This window comes from Eleutherodactylus coqui, chromosome 3 (assembly GCF_035609145.1).
Source record: "Eleutherodactylus coqui strain aEleCoq1 chromosome 3, aEleCoq1.hap1, whole genome shotgun sequence".
Taxonomy (NCBI): Eukaryota; Metazoa; Chordata; class Amphibia; order Anura; family Eleutherodactylidae; genus Eleutherodactylus; species Eleutherodactylus coqui.
Genome location: NC_089839.1, coordinates 37,170,402 through 37,194,732, shown reverse-complemented (window position 1 = coordinate 37,194,732; position 24,331 = coordinate 37,170,402). Strand labels below are relative to the sequence as shown.

Genomic DNA, 24,331 nt, shown 5'->3' with positions numbered 1-24,331 from the left:
TGTTTCAGGAGAGCAACTAAAGGGTTCTGCAAAAATCAGATGCTTTGGTTACTTTAGTCCACGGATTCCCAGTTCTTACAATAAAGAGAACGGTTGACAGCTTCACAATTACCTGTAGATATAATACAAAACCATGGGCAAAGCAAATAGAGATAAGGGAAACTACAGGTCTATTCTACCCTTAAAGGGGCCTTCCAACCACTGTCATTACAGGGTTTTACAGGCAAAAAATATTCATGACCTATCCTCAGGTCGCCAGGGACTCGCTGCATGGGATTCCCAGCGATCATCTAATAGCCCAGTCTGCTGTCAGTGCAGCGGGCCGACGTGTGTTATAAGAAATAGAGCTGCATGGGCCTAACTAGCTTCTCTACTATTGAAATAAATGGAGGCTGAAGTGGCCTTTACTTTATCGCCTGACATTGGGAGCGTGATTTTAATCACTAGGTTACTTCCGCTCCCATCTCTTATGACACACATCTGGCTCACTGCACTGACAGCAGGCCGGGTGATCAGGGGATTGCTGAGGATCCCATGCAGCAGGTCTCCGGTGATTAACTACTGAAGACCTATCCTTAGGATAGGTCATCAATACTTTTTGCCCGGAAGACTCCCTTAAAGGGGTTGTCTCGCGAAATCAAGTGGGGGTATACACTTCTGTATGGCCATATTAATGCACTTTGTAATATACATCATGCATTAAATATGAGCCATACAGAAGTTATTCACTTACCTGCTCCGTTGCTAGCGTCCCCGTCGCCATGGTTCCGTCTAATTTCGGTGTCTTCTTGCTTTTTTAGACGCGCTTGCGCGGGGATTCAGGTAAGCGCTGTCCGGTGTTCTTTTTTAACCCCTGCATCGGGGTTGTCTCGCGCCGAACGGGGGGGGGGGGGGGTTTGAAAAAAAAAAAAAACCCGTTTCGGCGCGGGACAACCCCTTTAATGCACGATGTATATTACAAAGTGCATTAATATGGCCATACAGAAGTGTATAACCCCACTTGATTTCACGAGACAACCCCTTTAATCATCTATCGAATCGGTTCTAGATCTGTGAGGGTCTAATTGTTGAGATCCCCACTGATTACTAGAATGCAACCTATTTAAGGCCCTCCTACTGTACATATCAAAAATGTCAACCACAGGCCAACCATCTGTTTTGTATGGGAGCCTCCCGAAACACCCCAATAAATGTTGGATAGGATATACTGAATTTCAGTACTCTCGGCCAGTAGGAATAGTCGTCGGCCAAATATTTGTTGAAGGTGTATGGTCTCCTTTAGAAAGTCCCGGACAACCTGCTACACGTCAACTAATACATCTGTGAAATCCAAAAAGGTGACTTTCAATTAGTTTTACGAATAAAAGTTATGACAGTTGCGCCGGTGACCTACTTTATATCGCCTCCGTTACTGCAGTTCATAAAAGTATTTTATACGCAAACCTCATACCGGGTTGTGCAGCTTATAAAATATCTGCTTTTCCAGAAAAAAAAAAACTCATTATATATTATAACACTGTCAGCCGAGACGAGCCAGGAAGGGCTGGGATTTTGTAGCTCCACAGAGGTGAATGAGGTAGGAGGTTTCCCAACGCTGCGCTGATCCGGCGTCAACCCATCACAATGAACAATGAGGCAAAAATTGCAACAAAATATTTCTGTTTTTTGTAAGCTGGTTTACATAATAAGACAAAAACTTCACTCAGTGAATAAGAGTTCAGCTCCATTGACGGAGTAGAGGAAGGGCATGTCAAAACATTTTACCTGACAGACATATTTGTTCTTCCATTTGCTGAGCACACACTCATTGCTTTGCATCAGCTCCTGGAGGACAAGAGAAAACAGTCAGCAAGAGAGTCGGCTGTGTACATTGTTACCGCTGGTTAAAGTGCTTCAGCTTTTCAAGCGGGCAGAGATTAGCATGCCACATAAACAAAGATGCAACTGTTTTAGAACAGTTCTGCAGACAAAAGCGCGGCTATCATCACTCCGATGCCTGAGCCTTTATGAAAATTAAAGCTGCTGAAAGGTGGTTGAAAGGAGGATTGTTTGTTGCCATTCTTGTAACTTTCTCAAAAACGTACCTCAAGCTCCAGGAGATTGTCTCGTAGCTTTTCTGGGCGCTTGTTCTTCAGGACCCAAGGGATGCCCCGTGCTTCAGGAAGAAAAATAATAATAATTACATGCTGCTGCCGCGGTGCGCGGCTTACCGGGCGTTACTCGGTTAAACAGATAAAGTAGTCCACCCTCGCTTTACAACTAGTTTTTTGGTTTCTTAACACAACTGCATGGACGCATTCATCTCGTTAACATAATAAAGGAGGGTTCTAAGGTATATAAAACATGTACACAGGGCATGAAAGGGTTAAAAATGAACAATAAAAGGCACACTCTCCTCTCAGTTCCCCAGCACCGCCACTCCGGCCTAGTTTGATTCTAGTGGTGAGGTTCCATATACATAAAACGTGAACGCTGCAGCCAATCACTGGGCTCAGGGGTACAAGGCTCATAGGCGGGGGATTGGCTGCAGCGGTCAGGTGTATGTATAGGGAACGTCCCCGCCGCTATCAATGTAGACAAGACGGTGGTGAGGACTGGAGTGCCAGTGCTGAACCGGCAGGGGAAAGAAGAAGAAAGTATGCCTTAGGCCTCTGAGACACTTGCCAAGTACCCAACTAGTACCCAAAAGACTCGAGCGCAACTGGCATTGGTCACCTGTGCGGTCTGATAACACGGACGGCCAGCATATGGACATGCATTTTCATGTCCCAATTCATCTCCAAGAATTGGATGTGATGCGTTTTTTCATGCAGTCCTTGTGAAAAAATGCAATAGCGTGTGCTGCCTCACGGAATATGCAGTCTGTACGTTTTTTTTTTTTGTTTTTTTTTAAGAGCTCTTAGTCATTTGCAATATTTTTCATCCTCTGGTTCCAAAAGCTATTATTTTTTTATTTTTAGATTGACATTGCCATAGGAAGGCTTGTTTTTTCGCAGGACAAGTTGTATTTTTTTTTAAAGGTACCATGTAATGCACTATATAATGTATTGGGAAAACTCAAAAAAATTTAAATGGGGTGAAAAATGGGATAAAAAAAAAGCTCTGTGCCATTTTTCAGAAGGTCTTGCTCTTGTTCACTGTAAGGTAAGAATGGCATGTTAAAGTTAAATCTAGGAATTTGGACCATTATCAGGTTAATATGGTTTTTTAAATTAAGGTTTTACTACTTAAGAAAAACAAACCCTTCTTAAAAAGGGTTTACATCGATGGGGGTGTATCGAGGGCTCCTGTTTTCATTGCTACACACAACTTTTTAATTATGGTACTTTTTATTGGGAGACAAGATGACCAAAAAAAAAAGTAGGTCTTTTTTTTATTTGCTCAACGTTCACCTTCCGAGATACATAATGCGATACTTATATAACTGGAGTCCAATTATAGAAGCCCAAACTATCAATTTATTTTTTAGAATTTTGTGGGGAAAATGGGATTTTTGATTATTTTTACAATTATTTTATTTTATTCTTTTACTTAAAGAGAACCTTTCCCCTGCCTAAAGAAACGTAAACTAACTTATGGTGCTGTTAGAGTAATGGACAGCGAGCCGGGTGCTGCATTCTTCATACTCCCCACAGTGCCCGGATGTGAAGTCTGCGTGCCAGCTGAAAAGCCAACACTTTTCGAAGTCCGGCACGCAGACTTCACTAATAGGTACCGTGGGAACTTTAGCGAAGTAGCGATCCTCCGGCGCTTTCAGTGGGAAACCTTACAGCGCACTCACGTGTACCTCGCACTCTGTGCAATGCTCTGCTGGCCCCATTGAAAATAATGGACAAGCTATTTCAAGGGAATGCCAAAAGATAGGGACAACTGTTTTCTCGGCCGAGTAAAAGAGGCCTTAGGGGACTTGAACTTGTTTTTGTTTAATCACTTTAACAATATACTGCAATACTTCAGTATTGCAGTATTTTGTGTTTTCCATGTTCCTATATTAAGCCCTTCCAATAGCAGGGCTTAATATAGTTAAATACATGGCAGCACTGAGAGCCTTCACTGGGCCACAAGCTGCCAAGGCAACTACAGTCATCCCGCAATCAGATCATGAGGCCAATAGTAAACCGGAGGGAGAGCCCCCCTGCTCTGGCTGCAGTTTAAAGGATTGACCGCAGTTACGTTGAAGAACAGCCACAATCAGAACTAGCTCCGACCGTGGCGGTTTGCGGCAGCAGTCAGCAAACAGAAACAAATGGCAGAACCCTATAAAAGTTGGTGTGCATACTCAGTTGGGGGGTTTAGATATCTTGGAGAAAAACAATAAATAATATTAAAAGGTTTCTACCAGGGGAATATGTGGTACTTTATGCGAATAGTATGGAAAATGCAATGCAACTGGTGAAAGATCCCATCAGCATTATTCAGATTGATACAGTACGACTACAGCGCCAGGGCTCTCACCTCAACGCACCTTGCTGGTTTAACTTCAGCAAAGTAGTCACAAGTTCATCGAACATGTACAAAGAGCGCACATTGTACCATATCTATAGGCACATGTACAAGTAGAGCACATTGTACCATATCTATAGGAACACGTACAAGGAGAACACATTGTACCATATCTATAGGAACATGTACAAGGAGAACACATTGTACCATATCTATAGGAACATGTACAAGGAGCACACATTGTACCATATCTATAGGAACATGTACAAGGAGAACACATTGTACCATATCTATAGGAACATGTACAAGGAGCACATTGTACCATATCTATAGGAACATGTACAAGGAGGGAGCATTGTACCATACCTATAGGAACATGTACAAGGAGAACACATTGTACCATATCTATAGGAACATGTACAAGGAGCATACATTATACCATATCTATAGGAACATGTAGAAGGAGAGCACATTGTACCATACCTATAGGAACATGTACAAGGAGAACACATTGTACCATATCTATAGGAACATGTACAAGGAGCATACATTATACCATATCTATAGGAACATGTACAAGGAGAGCACATTGTACCATATCTATAGGAACATGTACAAGGAGAACACATTGTACCATATCTATAGGAACATGTAGAAGGAGAACACATTGTACCATATCTATAGGAACATGTACAAGGAGCACACATTGTACCATATCTATAGGAACATGTACAAGGAGAACACATTGTACCATATCTATAGGAACATGTACAAGGAGAGCACATTGTACCATATCTATAGGAACATGTACAAGGAGCATACATTATACCATATCTATAGGAACATGTACAAGGAGAGCACATTGTACCATATCTATAGGAACATGTACAAGGAGAACACATTGTACCATATCTATAGGAACATGTACAAGGAGCATACATTATACCATATCTATAGGAACATGTACAAGGAGAGCACATTGTACCATATCTATAGGAACATGTACAAGAAGAGCACATTGTACCATATCTATAGGAACATGTACAAGTAGAGCACATTGTACCATATCTATAGGAACATGTACAAGGAGGGAGCATTGTACCATATCTATAGGAACAAGTTCAAGGAGAACACATTGTACCATATCTATAGGAACATGTACAAGGAGAGCACATTGTACCATATCTATAGGAACATGTACAAGGAGAGCACATTGTACCATATCTATAGGAACATGTACAAGGAGAGCACATTGTACCATATCTATAGGAACATGTACAAGAAGAGCACATTGTACCATATCTATAGGAACATGTACAAGGAGGGAGCATTGTACCATATCTATAGGAACAAGTTCAAGGAGAACACATTGTACCATATCTATAGGAACATGTACAAGGAGAACACATTGTACCATATCTATAGGAACATGTACAAGGAGAGCACATTGTACCATATCTATAGGAACATGTACAAGAAGAGCACATTGTACCATATCTATAGGAACATGTACAAGGAGGGAGCATTGTACCAAATCTATAGGGACATGTACAAGGAGAACACATTGTACCATATCTATAGGAACAAGTTCAAGGAGAACACATTGTACCATGTCTATAGGATCCTGTACAAGGAGAGCACATTGTACCATATCTATAGGAACAAGTTCAAGGAGAGCACATTGTACCATATCTATAGGAACAAGTTCAAGGAGAGCACATTGTACCATGTCTATAGGAACAAGTTCAAGGAGAGCACATTGTACCATATCTATAGGAACATGTACAAGAAGAGCACATTGTACCATATCTATAGGAACATGTACAAGGAGGGAGCATTGTACCATGTCTATAGGAACAAGTTCAAGGAGAGCACATTGTACCATGTCTATAGGAACAAGTACAAGGAGAGCACATTGTACCATATCTATAGGCACATGTACAAGGAGAACACATTGTACCATATCTACAGGAACAAGTTCAAGGAGAGCACATTGTACCATATCTATAGGAACAAGTTCAAGGAGAACGCATTGTACCATATCTATAGGAACAAGTTCAAGGAGAACGCATTGTACCATATCTATAGGAACAAGTTCAAGGAGAACGCATTGTACCATATCTATAGGAACATGTACAAGGAGGCAGGCAGCACTACCCGCTATCTCTCTGCTCTGGATCATGCAGGGAGTCCCAATTAGGGGAATCACCTCTATGACATCTATATGCACTAAAGAGACATACGGCCAGGCTCTTACTGTAATGAAGACTCTGAGCTTAAAACTATCCAACACGATTACCTGTTTACACGGTTGCACCCTATAATAGTTATAAATGTTGATCCTTATATGACACTTTTCCATAGAGTTTTCATCAACTGTAAATTGTAACAAACATCTATAAAAATGATATCAAAGTTGTAACAATCATTAATAATAATTTCTATGGACCTGAGGCTTTTTTGCAATAGGATAGTAGTAAATAGGAATAAGCGGGACATTCCTTTCCATGTTATAAACTGGAAGAACGACTTCATCTTAAGGACTAAAGATGATTAAGTATTGGTAACAGAGATGTTCAGCAGACCCCCCAACAGATAGGACGAGTCAAGGGGGTAAAAACATCACTCATGGGTGACACATGTCCTGCAGCGACTCGCTGGCTCTCCTCCTGCCTCCAATCAGTTTATTCTTTGGTTCTACCTGAATTTCCTGGGGCAACATATATCTGAAGGGGAAAAAGCAAAGGCGCAATCCAGTGTAGTACTGCCAGAGCCATAGATAGTGATAAATGCCTACTAAACCAATCCAGTGTAGTACTGCCAGAGCCATAGATAGTGATAAATGCCTACTAAACCATATACTCTCAGCTGGACCTTGGTGCAAGTTATGTGTACAGCCACCCATAATGTTTTATACCAGAGCAATGAGCAGCCCGGAGATCCAAGCCTCTGCTTGCTGCCAGGAAAACGGCCTTTCCTTGGGCTTCTCTCTGGTCAAGCGATTTGGATGGATGACTAAACCCAGCAAAAACATTGGCGCTGCTCGCAGACGTTCAGTAAAGCGTGTAGGATTCCACTATGGAATCGAGCGAGTAGTGCAGGGGCGTAACTATAGAGGGTGCAGGGGATGCAGTTGCACCCGGGCCCAGGAGCCTTGGGGGGCCCATAAGGCCTCTCTTCTCCATATAGGGAACCCAGTACTATAAGTAAAGCATTTATAGTTGGGGGCCCTGTTCCAAGTTTTGCATCGGGGCCCGGGTGCTTCAAGTTACGCCTCTGGAGTAGTGCCTTAGTAGAGTATCTGCCCGCTCGTCTCTAAAGATTCGGCTGCCACCAGGGAGCGGGGAGGAACGGAGGGGAGATCCCTCTCTTCCCCCTGCTCACCACCGCAACTCACCTGTGACCCGCGCTGACAGCCGAATCTTTAGAGACGAGCGGGCAGATACTCGACTAAGGCACTACTCGTTCGAGTAGTTAGCCTTAGCGAGTATGCTTGCTCATCTCTAGTTACGACTCCCGACGAGTCTCCCACAGTCATCTACCCGAGCCGTATTTTAACCTCTTAGGCTGGGTTCACACAGGGCAGATTTGCCAAGGAAATTCCATCCGGAATTTCACCGCGGCAATTCTGCCTGCGGCCGATAATCCCGGGATTAACCAGCCATGTAGACAAGATTTCTCAGAAAACTCGTTCACACGGGATGGCGAATCCGGAGCGGCAAAGCGGACAGCAGCCGGCGTTACAGCATGGCTTCCCCGGCCGCAGCATGTTCGGTTTTTTTTTCCGTTGCAGCCGCGCTCTCCTCTACGGGAGCGCCGGCCGCAGCCGAAAAGTGTGCGGCCAAGCCGCTTCAAAACCTGCGGCTAAGTGCCACGGGTTTTGAAGCAGCGCTCTCCGTGTGGAAATCTTGCGTTTTTTCGCTTCGGCCAAACCGTGGGATTTCCCCCGGGATTCCAGCGTGTGAGAACCCAGCCTTAAAGACCAGGCTGCTTTGCAGCTTAAGGACCAGACACTTTCTAAGGGTTTTGACCCATTTCGTGATTTTACTGCCCTATTTTTTTCCCTTCCGCTACCAAAGTTATTTTTGCGCCTGTTTTTTTTTCCCGTGACATATAGGGCTATTTTTTTAATCTCTTTTTCACTGACTTTTCTTTCCATTTTTTTTGTTTTATTGGGGGTAAAAAGCTAAACAAACATTTATATCATTTTTTTTTTTATAAATTAGTATATTTACGCTAAAATAAAGCATGGGAATGGGTTCCTGATTTTGTTTTAGACGTTTTGATACATAATATGTATGCTTTTGGATTACAGGGCGCATACGGAGTCGGCTTTGGGTTATTTTCTTTTTTATATACATATTTTTATTTTATTCTGCAATTTTTTTTCCATGTATGTATGTAATTATGTTTTTTACTATCTATCTCCTCCATGACGTCATATAAGACCTCCTGGGGGACATTCACATGTTTTTTTTTTCATTTGACACTTTTCCCCTGTAGCTGCGGCATCCACAGGAGACCCAGTTACAGGAGAAAACATTCCCCTGTAGTGACAATAGTCACTGGCAGAGCTGATCAGCGTCTGCTAGGACCCTGCAGCTCTGCTGTAACAGGGAGGACCGGGCGGTGACTGCCGGGTCGTGTAGTAGAAGAAACGGTTCCACTTTTTAGTACATAGCACTCATTAAGTGCTATGTACCTGGAGTAAGGAGAAGGCAGAAGTGGTTAAAACCTGCTTCTGCCTTTTCCTTCGGGATCTCAGCTCTGACTAACAGCTGACAACTCGACCTGCTTCTGTAATGCCGCGGCGTATTTCTGCTATCAGGCGAGATTAAAACCCAGGACCAAGCACTGTAAATTTACAGCACTTGGCCCTTAAAGGGTTAATAAGTGTTGACTTCACTTGACATATATGAGTAGCACTGATGTCTTTGCTGGGTCTATTCATCCATTCAAATAGAGCAACATTTGGGTAATTATTTTGTGTCACATTTGTTTGTCCCTAGAGACAATTTCTGACAAATCTGTTAAAATGAAATCTGCGACGCTGGATTTCCGCAGCCAACACTCAGTGTAATCCGACGGGGGCCATCAGAATAGGGTGTTTCAGTTTACTCATTTTCTAACTTGATCTTATGTTATATTGCACATTATCAGAAATGACGGTAAGGGATCAGGCAATATCTGCAGTTATACGACTGCACAGTCACATGGTCTGTACCTACGATCAGTCACCATTGTGTCTTGTAATTAGAGTACTGTTAAAACGGTCAGACAGTTCAATCCTCGACAGTTGTCCAAATGATTATCGCTCCTGTGCTTTCGCATAGGAGTAATGATTGCCCACTGAACGGAGACAGAGCAAACCAAAAGTCTCTTCCAGACGCCCGCCTCCATTCAGAGTAAACAGACAGTTGTACATAGATGGACTGCCTGTTTAAATAGTCGCTTGGTTCTTAGGGAAGCTAAAAATCAATTGACTCCAATATGTGAGCGATTCTCACTCTTTTGCCCTGTTGGATCTAGTGTTTACGCAAGATGCCATTTGCTGGAAACTCTTTTTGGAGCAAATATTCAGGCTACTATCTGACCCTTAAAAAAAAGCACCCTTACAGTCAAAACCATTGCCAATCCAGGTATTTTATGTGTTTTATCTCAAGCACACCTAATGCGACTAATCAAGTCATCGATTAGTTGCATCAGGTGTGTTTGAGATAATGCCCGATTTCAAAATGTGTGCTCTTATAAGGGATTTTATCCAGGAGGTTGTATAATTCCGGTATTGCAGTAGTCATTAAAAGTGGCATTTTGTGGTGAATTTGGGGAAACCCCTTTTGTTAGCTGTGTTGAGCTATTGAAATTGTTCTTCTTTAATTAATTTTTGCTAGAAGCTGAAACTTTGGAAATTTGGCAAATAAACCTAATTTGTAATGGGGGTTGAATAATTTTAATTGCATCATATGACAGCTGATTTACCATGACTTGATTATTCCCAAATACATGGAATTCCGATCCTTTAATGTGCAAGCTACTGTAAGCAGGGAACATGCTGTCACAAAGTTGTGTACAGCAGTCAGTCCCGTTCGGCTGCTCTCACACAGGCGTCTGAAAAACGCTGTGTTTTAAACGCCCCTTTTAAAAGCACTTTCCAACAGCATTTTCAAACATGTTCAACAGCGTTTTCTAACGCACCCATCATTGCAATTGGTGATGAAGTGCGTAAAAAAAAAAAAAAGGACTGAAACGCAATAGAAAGCTTCGAAAATCGCGGCGTTAGAAATGTTGCAATCGAATGCTCATCTGAGAAGCACCATTGAAATCAATAAAAGTGTTTTACAGCATTTAGTGCTAAACGCTGTAAAAAACGGACTGTGTGACAGCGGCCTCAGTTGATCGTTTTAGGCAAGACTTAAAGACGCAGTTCTGGAACTTCTACATGCAGATCAGAGATAAAATATGTTGTGATTAGGGATGAGCGAGCGTACTCGGAAAAGCACTACTCGCTCGAGTAATTTGCTTTATCCGAGTATCGCTGTGCTCGGGTCTGAAGATTCGGGTGCCGGCACGGAGCAGGGAGCTGCAGAGGAGAGCGGGGAGGAACGGAGGGGAGATCTTTCTCTCCCTCTCTCCCGCCCGCTCTCCCCTGCTCCCCGCTGCGACTCACCTGTCAGCCGCAGCGGCACCCGAATCTTCAGGGACGAGCACAGCGATACTCGGATAAAGCAAATTACTCGAGCGAGTAGTGCTTTTCCGAGTACGCTCGCTCATCTCTAGTTGTGATAGACATGCGACTGCTGACTCAAGTAGGTAAAGATCATAGCGATGCAAGCTAACCTTCCATACAGCCGGCAGAGTGAGTAATAACTTATGAAGACCGCCTTGAATATAACAATCTTAATAACAGCAAATATATGCCGCCGTGCACATCCCTAATATTAAATGGTTTCCCAAAAAAAAGTTAAAAAAAAACAAAAAAAAAATATATAGAAGTTATTAAAGTTAAAATAGCAAGTATACAAATCATAAAAACGACTAAATTAAAGGGGTTGTCCCGCGCCGAAACGGGGTTTTTTTTTTTTCAACCCCCCCCCCCCCCCCCCCCGTTCGGCGCGAAACAACCCCGATGCAGGGACTTAAAAAAAAAACAGCACAGCGCTTACCTGAATCCCCGCGCTCGGGTGACTTCTATACTTACCGGTGAAGATGGCCGCCGGGATCTTCTTCCTCCGTGGACCGCAGCTCTTCTGTGCGGTCCATTGCCGATTCCAGCCTCCTGATTGGCTGGAATCGGCACGTGATGGGGCGGAGCTACACGGAGCCGGCATCCTGCACGAGAGGCTCCATTGAAGAAAGCAGAAGACCCGGACTGCGCAAGCGCGGCTAATTTGGCCATCGGAGGCCGAAAATTAGTCGGCACCATGGAGACGAGGACGCCAGCAACGGAGCAGGTAAGTATAAAACTTTTGATAACCTCTGTATGGCTCATAATTAATGCACAATGTACATTACAAAGTGCATTATTATGGCCATACAGAAGTGTATAGACCCACTTGCTGCCGCGGGACAACCCCTTTAAGGGCCCTTTTACATGGGAAAGTAATCGCAGGATGATGCAAAACTGAAGGATAATCGTTCGGTGTAAACGCAGCCGGACTGAACGATGAACAATAACTCATTTGGTTATCTTATGTTATTCAGTTTATGCAGGTATAAAAACCTGCTGATAATCGGCCAGGGTGAACAGGCAGGCAGTCATCTAAGAACAACTACCTGTTTATTCCCATTGGAGTCAGGCAGCCTAAAGCGATCTCCGGCGCGCTCCGCCTCCATTCAGTCAGCGATTAGCACGCTTGCGTGGAAACATAGGAGTGATCATCACTGTTGGACGCTTAAGCACTCAATAGTCGGCCCATGTAAAACGGCACTAAGGGTAACAATTATAGATGAGCGAGTATACTCGCTAAAGGCAATTGCTCGAGCGAGCATTGCCTTTAGCGAGTATCTCCCCCACTCGAGACTGCAGGTTCGGGTGCCGGCAGCGGGCAGGGAGCTGCGGGGGAGAGCGTGGTGAAACGGAGGGGAGATCTCTCTCTCTCCCTCTCTCCCCCCGCTCCCTCCTGCTGACAGCCGCTACTCACCGCTCCCCTGCGCCGGCACCCAAACCTGCAGTCTCGAGCAGGGGAGATACTCGCTAAAGGCAATGCTCGCTCGAGCAATTGCCTTTAGCGAGTATACTTGCTCATCTCTAGTAACAATATAAAAAAAAATCACCAATATATAATTATCACTAGCAAACAATAACCCCTTCAAAAAGCAAAACAAGTTTGGTACGGTGTTAGCCAGTAGAGCAAAGTGTGATTGTTCTCAGTAGGAGAAACCAAGTAATCTTGTAGATCTGATACCTTTTAATGGCTAACAAAAATACATGATGTTACAGCAAGCTTTCACATCTACTCGGGGTTCTTCCTCAGAATAATTGAGAAGGCACAGACATGATGTGATTAATAACACTTAGATAAATACCAGAAAGGGATGAGCATAACAGTAAATACTTAATTATGGTCTCTAAATTGATGTTAGGGGGTCACCAGGCCAACGTGTTACCTCTGCTCTGGGTTTCTCATATCTCCTAATCTCCACTGATATAACCCTCCCCCCTCCGAGACTCATTCCTTTTTTTTATAGTACCATAGGTGGTTATAACTTATATTTTCAAATTCTTTTGTGACGTTGGGACATAAAATTGCCTTGAAGTATAATAACTTTCATATGTCTGTGCCCTCTTATCCTGTCCTGGAATTCGTTTCATGTGCAAATTAATCACACCATGTTTGTGCCCTCCCATGTGATCATTTGCATATATTTTTATATAAATACGTCTTTAGATCTGTTTCATTATGCCTGAGGAAGAACCCTGAGAAAGCAGTAATGCAAAACGTGCTTTTGGGGGTATGCCATCCTGGGGGTCTGTATGCACTATGCCGATTGAAACACTTGCGATCCTCTGACGCACGTGAAGCACGTGCCTGAGGATCGCAATGTCACAGAAGTGATGCAGCGCGGTTTTGAATGAAAAACGCCTCACATTAGTATGAGAGACGCCCGTTGACAAGTGCACATGCAGCCTCACAGTGGGGGGTGTAGTAACCTTACAGCGAGGACGACAAAGGACTCGATTCTTGAGATTGGCGGGTATCTCAGCAGTGAGACCACTACCAATCAGTAAGCTATCCCCTATCCTGTGGATAGGAGGTAACTTCAAACTCTGTAACAACCCCTTTGAACAAATGATGCAGCAAACTGTGGAAAAATGTGAACAAGATGGATCTTGCAATAGCAGCAGGATCGTCCTGCGCATTTCGTTGCCATAGAGAAACATAAAAATCGTGGTCATCCCTCGATTCTATGGCGACTTGCACGGAAAAAAAAATGTTGCATAAATAGATAGTGCAGGCAAATATAAAAATACTTTGTAATATGTAAGGCGGCTACGTTTACAGCGAGCGATTAACAGTTTGCACGAGCGAATGATGGCGGGGTTCACTTGTGCAGCTTGTTTATACAGGTAGCTAAATACCCTGCTTCCCTGAAAATAAGACATACCCTGAAAGTAAGACATAGCATGATTTTCCAGAATTTTTGAGCATGCAAAATGATTTTTCAGGCTTTTTGAGGATGCTTGAAATATAAGCCCTACTCCAAAATTAAGCCCTGCTAACAGTTAATTAAAAAAGTCAATTTCAATAGTGTCCAGGCAGCTATACATGTAAAAAAAGCTAAACCTTTTTGAACAAAAATTAATATAAGACACAGTCTTATTTTCGGGGAAACGCGGTATTTGGAAAATGTGTTCACGAGTGACCAACTAACTAATCGCTGATTACACGCAACGACAAGCAAAACGAATATTTGTATGCTGCTATAAAAGGAACGGTGATTGAGAAGGGAACGGATTCTTGACCACCGTTCGCCGCATTTGCACCGTACGATTATTGATCAAGTTCGCATGACTCAACGACTGTATGTTTACTGCAGATTACGCTCTGTACACCCGTGTAATACGCGGTAACGCGCAGGCAATGAACTACATTGCCTTACACAGTTCCGCTGTCAGTGTGTCGGAATAGGGTAATACAGGAGTGCAAAAAGGAACACAGCATGTTTTATTTTGCCGCATTAATACGTGAGATAGAGCTCATTGTTCTCTATGGGCGCGTACATCACGCAATTACATTACGTATGGGGAGCGGATATATAAACGTCATTGCTAAGCAGGGGCATGGGAAATGCAAACAAATAGACCAAAACAGGTGTATTGTGGGAGTACACAGTCATGCGCAGTACAATTCCGCTGTGATACGTAGAGTCACGGTCGGCTCCACAGCCATTAAAACGATGCGGGACCCCTTCAGCATGTTACACTTACGGCTGTGTGACCGCAGCCTGACTCAGAGGAAGATGCTTCTCCACTTCTGAGGTTCCATTCCTCTTGGTCTTAGGCCTTCTGCATACAGGCGGAAATTCCACGGTGGGATAATGCAGTTCTACGCACGCAGCCATGATTTGTCCGCATGAAAACACGCGTGGAAAACAAATCGTGGCATGTTCTATTTCTGTGCGGATCTCGCAGAGGCCTTCACAGAAACGGCAGTAGTGTCGGGCCAGCTCCGCTCTGCGCCGGCTGGGCGGCAGTCGGCACGTAGCAGAGGAGACGAGACGCCGGTGAGCAGCAGGTCTCTGCAGGGGCACGGGTCCGCATCCCGCTGCAAGGATTCTCACAGCGGGATTCGCCGCACCGTCTGCAGGCGGCCTTAGGATAGGTTCACACAGAGCAGAAATGCTGCAGATTTTCGACAGCGGAAAAATCTGCATCATAAACTGCATCAAAATTTGGATTCCGACACCGATTTTGGTGCGGATCCACATCACACGTCAAATCAGCTACGAATTTGCACCAATGGTGCAGACTTTGACACGGTTTTGATGCAGGAATTATGCAGGTTTTGATGCAGATTTTCCGCTGTGGGAGCTTCACATCATATCCGCTACATATGAACGTATCCTTATAGTGTGCGTACTCACTCTGAAAAAGGGTTAAAATCTGCTGTGGTAGACAAGACAGACTAACGGCCCGTCTTCACTGCAAGATAAAGCGGAATGAGCATGAGATGAGTGAATGTACACGGACATGCATTCATACTGACCAAAAATTGGGCAAATACCGTACTTTCGCTCATTCATTGGAATCCTTCAGTCACTCCTTTCAAGCAAACCGATAGATGCCTGTTTATACTAAAGCATTTGCTGCAGACAAACAAGGACTTTCAGGTCCGCAGGAAAGATTCAATCAGTGAGAATCTGGCAATTTATGCTGATCCTTCTTTCCCTGCAGATGTAAGTGTCATTTAGACACAACGATTATTGCTCAAACTTCGCTCAAAAGCCGTCTTTTGAGCGATAATCGTTATGTCTAAACACGTTTTCATTGAGGATTCGTCATCGTTGTCTTTCAGGACCGCACGCCGTGTTCTCAGCGGGATACCACTGATACTATTGTTTCAGCTGGTATCCTGTTCGGAGAACACAGCAGGAGTGTGCAGAAGACAGCGCTCCAGTTGTCTTCTGTATACTCTGCTCAGAGCACTCCAGTTGTCTTCTGTATACTCTGCTCAGAGCGCTCCAGTTGTCTTCTGTATACTCTGCTCAGAGCACTCCAGCTGTCCTCTGTATACTCTGCTCGGAGCACTCAGCTGGATACCTAGCTGTCTTCTGTATACAGTGGGAGCCTTCATTTACACACTAATAAGCTCTTAAGTAGCTAGTTAGCTACTTAAGAACTTATGCAAAGTGAACGCTCAAAACTGTCACTCAAACTGCCATCTGAGCGAATTTTTGAGTGATCATCTTGCCGTGTAATGCACACAACGATTATCGCTCAAGAGATTGCCTTTGAGCGCTAATCGTTGTGTCTAAATGGGCCTTTACACTTAACAATTATCAAGATAAACACTCGATTTAACCATTATTCGCATGATACCAGTACTGTGTAAATGGCAGCAACAGCTCACTGACGGATCAGATTACATGCGCCTTGTATAAGTCTATTAAGAGGTGAGGGGGAAGGCTGGAGGAGCAGAGTGAGAGAAGCGGGAAGACACACGATGCAACAGCTAAGGGCTTGTTCATACAAGGGATTTTCATGTCAATATGCAGTCTGTATTTGCAACGGACAAACAAACAGCAAGTTGACCCATCAATGGGGTTAAACAGATATGTTTTTTTTTGTTTGTTTTTTTTACAAGGGCTGTAAAACAAATTGCAGCATGTTTTTATGTCTTATTATGGTCCAACTGCTTGGAACGCAGTCACATATTCAAGTCAATGGGTGTGCAAAAAAAGACAAAAACTAAAATGCATACAGAAGACATCTGTGTGCATTCAGTTTTTTCATTGATTGTTGCTAAGTAATGCTGGGAAAAAAAATTGGGTCATCTTCCCTGTTTTTGCATGCAATGAAAAAAAATAAATAAACGACACGGGGATGAAAAAAAAGCAGACACACGAAACATGTACAGATGCAACATAGACATACCCATGGACTAAGATTGATCCAATTTTCATGGAACCAAACTAGGAAATGCTCACCTGAATAAGCCCTAATAGTAAGTGTTTTCCTGGCTCACGGCTACTCTAAAATCACATCTACACTGCTCAGTACTGCAGGATAATGTCCTTCATGCTGCTTTCTCGGTACATGAGAGCAGAATCTCCTATGTGTCCAGTGCATAAGAGACATCATAGCAGGGATCTCATTGAAAGCAACGCAAACTATGCCTGCAGTTACAAGTGCTGGCCACTACACAGAGGTCGGCACGGAGACTCACGCTCCGACCTCTAAGTATTTGCGGCACTGACAGCATGCGCCAACTCAGCTGATTGGTCGGGGTCCGGAGCGACAGACTGCAGCCGATCAACTGTGCACGACCTATTTGAGGAAACATCAATATTTCCATGGAAAACCTCCTAAGGCCGCCTGCACACGAGCGGAAATCCCGCCGCGGGATTTCCGCCGCTGAAAGTTTGCATAGGAGTGCATTAAAATACGCACTCCTATGCAGACAACCGCGGTTTGGCCGCGCGAAATCTCGCGCGGCAAACAAACGGCGGCATGTCCTAATTTTCTGCGGGGCACGCACTCACCCGGCCGCTGGCTCCGGTCTGCGCATGCGCCGGCTGCGCGGCAGCCGGCACATGAAAGAGCCGGGGCCGCCAGGCGCGGGTGAGTACGCGCTCGTCCCTGCAGGCGCTCAAGTCGGATCGCGCGGCGAGAATTCTCGCTGCCGGATCCGACCCGCTCGTCTGCAGGCGGCCTAAGAATTAGAGAATGGGGCCTGCACAGCAATAAAGTGCTAAAGGTGGAAGATGCAAGTCATAGAACGGCCAAAACTAGTGTCATTCCTCACATACTCATAAAATAGCTTATTTTCAGAAAAAAAAGGTTACAAAACACAAGGTTTAAAAAACAAACAAACAAAAAAACACAACATAGTATAAAATACTAGGATGCTCACGTCTTGGGTATTCGTTGTATTAGAGAGGTTTCTAGGATTAGAAAAACATGGCTGCCCTAGGCCTTGTCCACTTCAGTAGAGCTGAGCTGTAAAACAGACACAACGTATGGATAGAAGTGGCGCGGTTTCTGGAAGTAAGCAGCCATGTTTTTCTAATCCTTTACAGAACAGATTTGTGTAAGATCAGGGTATCATCAAGGCTCCTCAGCCTCATCAGCAGACGATGGGAAGGCAGAACGACGCAGTGCAGTGCCGTTAGATCAAGAGTAACAGTCTATAGCAAACCCAAAAATCTAACTTTTATGTTGGTTTAGCATTACCCTGTTTCCCTGAAAATAAGACATACCCTGAAAATAAGACATAGCATGATTTTCCAGAATTTTTGAGGATTCAAAATAATTTTTCAGGCTTTTTGAGGATGCTTGAAATCTAAGCCCTGCTAACAGTTAATTAAAAAAGTCAATTTAAATAGTGTCCAGGCAGCTATACATGTAAAAAAGTTAAACCTTTTTGAACAAAAATAAATATAAGACGCTGTCTTATTTTCGGGAAACCGCGGGCAGGTGAAAGCATTTAAACCCTGATTATACCTCTGGGATGGCGAATGTGTATTTTGAGGGAATGGATTTCTTTACAGTGATTGAAGGCGCCTAACAAATGTCCTATGCAGATATGATTCATAGCCAGGATCATGCATTGCCCCAAAATCCACCATGTCTATAAATTTAGGGTGATTCCTGCCATTTAAAAATATTACTTTGTGTATAAAGATAATTTACAGGGGTTGTACCAGAATCAAAATGTATCCCATATGTCCAGCATAGGAGATAACTTGCTAAATCGGTGTGCGTGGGGGGGGGGGGGGAATACCACAGCTGAGTCTCCCCCATTCTCCTCATTGCATCCACCATATGTAAGGAGGAGACTGAATGGAGCGCTGGTTGTGCTACTGCGCTGCCACTCCATTCATTTTCAATGAGACTGCCAGAGATGGCTGAATAGCTGAGCGCTCCGGTATCTTCATCAACCCCAATGATATGAACGGAGCGACGGCTGCACACACCCGATCAGCGCTCCACTCATTTGGATGTCACTGTGGGGGCTGAAGAAATCCTACAATGACAGGCGGAGGGGGACATGGGCCCTCAGCTCTCCAGATCGGTGGGGTTTTCCGCAAGAGACCCCCAGCGATCGGCAAGTTATCCCTTAATCGGTGAATAGGGATTAACTTGTGATTCTGGTACGACCCCTTTTAACCATTTTGCGGCCAGGACAATTTTCACACTATTAACAAGCACAAATAAAACTTGAATTATAAAAAAATGAGTAATCCTATTAGATCGCACACATATAATAATTTTCTGAAAGAAGACACCCGGCATGTTGTGAAAATACCACCCAGAAGTCCCACTCATGGGCGTCTTTACGCATTAAGGTATAAGGTTTGTCAAAAATCCATAACAATTCAGGTTTATGGCTAAAAGTCCGACCCGAGCTGGGAACAGCATAGACAACACCTCCGAAAACTAGAAGCGAAGCATTTGTACATTCCACTTATGTCTATGGGTGCGGCACATATCACATTTACCAGAACTAAATGGATGAAACTTCTCCAGGATGCAGATACCAGTAAACATCTGAGTCACATAGTTAACAAATGTCCTGGTGGTGGCGGCGGTGGTGGTGGTGGGGGGGGGGGTGATTCAACTCATCTTCTCACTCCTTCCTCTAGTAGTAAAACAAAACCTCCCCCCAAAATGTAAGAATCCGAGAGAACACCTGGGAAGAGTGGTGGCCCTATGAAGAGAAGTCCTGTGTTCCCTACCTGGAGGCTGAACAGGTTAGACATGATAGCAACCGGCTGTGATCCTTCTTCCTGAAGTCACTTACAGCTTCCCCCTCCCTTACAAACACCAAGAAGCAGAAAGTACAACTTTTCGACCTGCTACCTGACTTCAGAAAAGTTATGTACCCTAAATAAATATTAATTCTGTGTCCTCGAAAGCCAAGATTGTGGCTTAAAAAGGGGGTGACCTAGTTGTAAGCTACTGATAGTAGATCAGAAGTGGTCTGCTTCCCAGGCCATGGTGCTTCTATACTGAGCCGGTTTCTGCCGGAAGCAGACAGCCCCGATTCTTACTGCAGTGGCAAGGCTTGGCATTACAGGCAAAGTTATCTTTTGCTTCAATTGGAACTTGGCTTGCAGTAACAAGCCTGGGGGTACTTTTCAGGACAGGGTTTTTAAAAAAAGCAGCATGTGCTAATTTTGTCCATTTTTGTATTCATTGGTGTAATTTTCTACTGGGCAAATATGGCGCAGTAGAAAATAAGACCAAATGACGGCAAATACAGATCAAGTTGTCAGGTTTGTGCTGCTGGAGTCTGCTGTTCTACAGGGTTCCAGGAGCACACCTTCACAGGTGAGGGATAGTTTAGCTGGCTGGGTTTGGTTTGCTCCTGCCAGCCAATCCCCAGGGTCTGAGCTCATATATAAATACAGGCCTCTTTCAGTGTTGTTTGGTGTCCATGACGAGCAGTCATGTTTTCTTCTGTGACTTCTGTCCTGTTACCTTTGTGTTGCAGCTTGCTGTGTGAACTGTGTCCTGTATTGCCGGATCATGTGTCTCGTTAGAGTAGGGACCGCGAGACACAAGGACCCTTGATCGCTGGGCTCGTGGCTTAAGTGTTTTGGCCAATTTACAAACTAATCCCTCGTATCTATATTACAGCAATTCCATCTGCTTTAGCATGCTGGTATGCAAGGTGAGCGTTGGTTTCCTGTTGGCAGTCCTAATCTCCGGTATTGTTCGTGTGGGCCTGGCGCTCAGTTGCCCACACGAACGTAACACAAATACTAGTAATGCATCCATATTACAAATCCGTATCATGGATGTAAGACAATACCCTTGTCTGAAACTGGCCTTAATGGTTAAACATTGCTAGTCAAAGGGAAAATAGATTGTAAGCTCACTAGGGATAGTTGTTGACCGGAGCAGCTACATTGTTAACACAGCCTTGTTGCCACTGTTACGTATAAAACTGAGTGGAGTTTATAGTCAATTAACAATGGGTCAGATATCCTGGATCATACCACTACATCCTACAGTAGTATAGAAATACAGTACTGTGCAAAAGTTTTAGGCAGGTGGGGGAGGGGGGAGGGGGGGAATGCTGCAATGTAAAAATGCATTCAAAAAGTAGAAGTGTTACTAGGAGGTTGCCTTCTCTAACTCAGCAATTCTGAGGAAGGGTCTGTGTCCCCAAAACGTGTCATATGTGCTGGTGTCACTGCTTAATAAAGAGGACTGAGGTTTTATTCCTGGTCTTCAATGTAATCTGTACAAAAGGGGCTGCGCCTTTTGCCCAGCATTCCTGCTTTTTTCCTTTGGCGACATCAATACGATGGTTGCTCTACTGTGTCATTTTCTGGTCCGGCAGCACCTTAGGCTGGGATCACACAGGGCGGATTTGCCACGGAAATTCTGTCCAGAATTTCGCCGCGGCGAATCTGCCTGCGGCCGCTAATCCCACAGTTAGCCGGCCTTGTGGACGAGACGGCAAATCCGACGAGGCAAAGCATGTCCATTCTTTTTTTTTCCGTTGCGGACGCGCTCTCCTCTATGGGAGCCCTGGCCGCAACGGAAAAACTCGCGACCAAGCCGCTCCAAAACCCGCAGCTAAGTGCCGCAGGTTTTGAAGCAGTGCTTTCCCGGCGGAAATCTTGCAGTTTTTCGCTGCGGCCAAACTGCGAGATTTCCGCCAGGAATACGCCCTGTGAGAACCCCGCCTTAGAGTTATACTCCATCTATCATTAGCCACACCAGGTGGTCTTCCTAGTCCACTGGAGTAGTTCCATTTCTGTTGCACTTCTTTTAGATCAGCTCAGAACTGATAGAAACCAGTGGGACCCGGGTACACCTATCTACTGTTTAGAGAAGTCTGGCAAGAATTGGTATTTATGGAAGAATTGTGGCCAAAAAGCGACTCAACTATGCACAAAAACATAGGAACTGGGGTGCAGAAAAATGGCAGCAGGTACTCCAGACTGAAGAGTCAAAATTTGAAATACTCAACTGTAATACAAGGCAGTTAGTTCTCGGATCATGAGAACGACGAGGCAGATGGCCACCGTTTTTCTGTAGCCTCAGAATGCTAATGTAGGAGGACCCTGGGTGTGTCAACACTAAAGGGCCTTTTACACGGGTGCAGATGCCCGACAGGTCGTCCCAGTGCTGATCGTTCCTGTGCTTTTACATAGGGAGGAGCATCGCTGAGTGAATGGAGGCGGAATGGACTGGAGATCGTTCCCACCTCCATTCGCAGTAAACAGGCAGTTGTTCATAAAGGAATAACTGCCTGTTTACAAAGGCCGTTCGGTCATTCCTTTTTTTCTTGCCATCATAAACTGAATGACAAAGAAGAAGTGAATGAATGACAAAAGAGAATTCAGTCGGGCATGCATTTAGTCTGAACGATTTTCGCTCAATGTGGGAATGTGAAAGATTTATCGGCCCGTGTAAAAGGGCTCCAATTTTCTGCTGTTAGTACACAGCCAATACCATTGAGATGAACAGCTAAGACCTTTGTGATAAACTAGCCTCTACGGATATACTGCAGAATGGTTATCAGGTAGCACCGAGGCTTTTACCTCTCTCACTACCACACTAATTGGATTTTACAGGATACTTTCCGGGTGGAGAGGAGTTACTTTACCTTTGATAAAAGTTTCCTTACATATTAGGAAAATGCATAAACAGCAATTCCCTGAAATACTACATGAAGAGGAGACAAAAATATACAAGATAATTAATACGACGGAGGACAATGTGCGGCTACAAACGGACCTTGATAATCTGGGGGCTTGGGCAGAAAAATGGCAAATTAAGTTCAATATTGATAAATGTAAGGTTATACACATGGGCAGGAGAAACGGATGTCACCAATATACACTAAATAGGGTACTGCTAGGGAAAAGTGATATGGAAAAAGACTTCAGGGTACTAATGGATTGTAGATTTAACTGGAGCAGCCAATGCCAGTCAGCAGCTGCAAAAGCTAATAAAGTCTTGGGGTGCATTAAAAGAGGTATAGGGGCGAAGGACGAGAACATTATCCTTCCACTATATAAGGCACTTGTCAGGCCTCACATGGAATACTGCGTACAGTTCTGGTCACCGGGGCTCAGGAAAGATGTCACAGTGCTTAAGGGGGTTCAGAGAAGGGCAACTAAACTAATAGATAGAATGAGGGGACTGGAATACCCAGAGAGGCTATCAAAATTAGGATTATTCACCCTGGAAAAAAGACGGCTAAGGGGCAATCAAATAACTATGTATAAATACATGAGGGGACAATACAAGGATCTCTCCCAGGATCTGTTTATACCCAGGACTGCGACGGTAACAAGAGGGCATCCGCTACATCTAGAAGACAGCAGGTTTCATCGCCAACACAGAAAAGGGTTCTTTACTGTAAGAGCAGTGAGACTGTGGAGCTCTCTGCCTGAGGATGTGGTGATGGCAAAATCCATAGTGGAGTTTAAGAGGGGACTTGATGTCTTTCTAGAGGGAAAGGATATTACAGGATGTAAGTTTTAGGTGTTGATCCGGGTCTTACAGACAGGTAGGAACTATTAGAGGTTGATCCAGGGATTAGTCTGACTGCCATTAGGGAGTCAGGAAGGAATTTTTTCCCTGGAAGGGCTAATTGGCTTCTGCCTCTTGGGGTTTTTTGCCTTCCTCTGGATCAACAAGGAGGTTGAATCAGGCTAAACTAGATGGGCATGGTCTTCATTCGGCCTAACATACTATGTTACTCTAAATTCCCAGTGCCTGTCAGAAGACGACAGCAGTCTGTCAATGAAAAATGCAAAAGTGTAATTCTTTATAAAACAGATGTGAGCGTAATAATCTAATAGTAATAATGATAATACAAGAGAACGGCTTCTCTGACTACCTGATAGGCTAATGATGCATAGTAATGCACAGTGTACAAGTAACTACATGCAGCTCTGTATGGCCATTTACACGCAAAGATGATCACTCAAAATTTGTTCAAAAGATAGAATGATTGACAGTTTGAGCGATCATTTTGCATAAGCTACTAATAGGCACTAATGCTCATTAGCACCTTTTTACCTTCATTTGCATGTAAATGAGCCTCCCTGAGCTGTATGCAGAGAACAGCAGGTGGTCTGTTGTCTGCATACAGCCCCTTTGTTCTGCCAGGGGACTGCAGCTGAATACAATGTTAGAAGCACTGCCTTGGAGTATCACAGCATGTGGTTTCGGATATCAGCTCTCTGGCCGAACGAT

The 24,331-nt window shown here is 44.1% G+C and overlaps 1 protein-coding gene across 2 annotated transcripts in view; it reads right to left on the bottom strand.

The window, feature by feature from the left end:
• Positions 1 to 24,331, bottom strand: part of WDPCP (WD repeat containing planar cell polarity effector) — a 333,546-nt gene that overhangs the window by 254,363 nt on the left and 54,852 nt on the right. For both annotated transcript variants that reach the window (XM_066595499.1, XM_066595500.1), the window contains 2 exons: positions 2,085 to 2,155; positions 1,765 to 1,824 (listed from right to left, as the gene is read on the bottom strand). In XM_066595499.1, the coding sequence (XP_066451596.1) occupies positions 1,765 to 1,824; positions 2,085 to 2,155 (131 nt within the window). The remainder of the gene's footprint in view (positions 1 to 1,764; positions 1,825 to 2,084; positions 2,156 to 24,331) is intronic.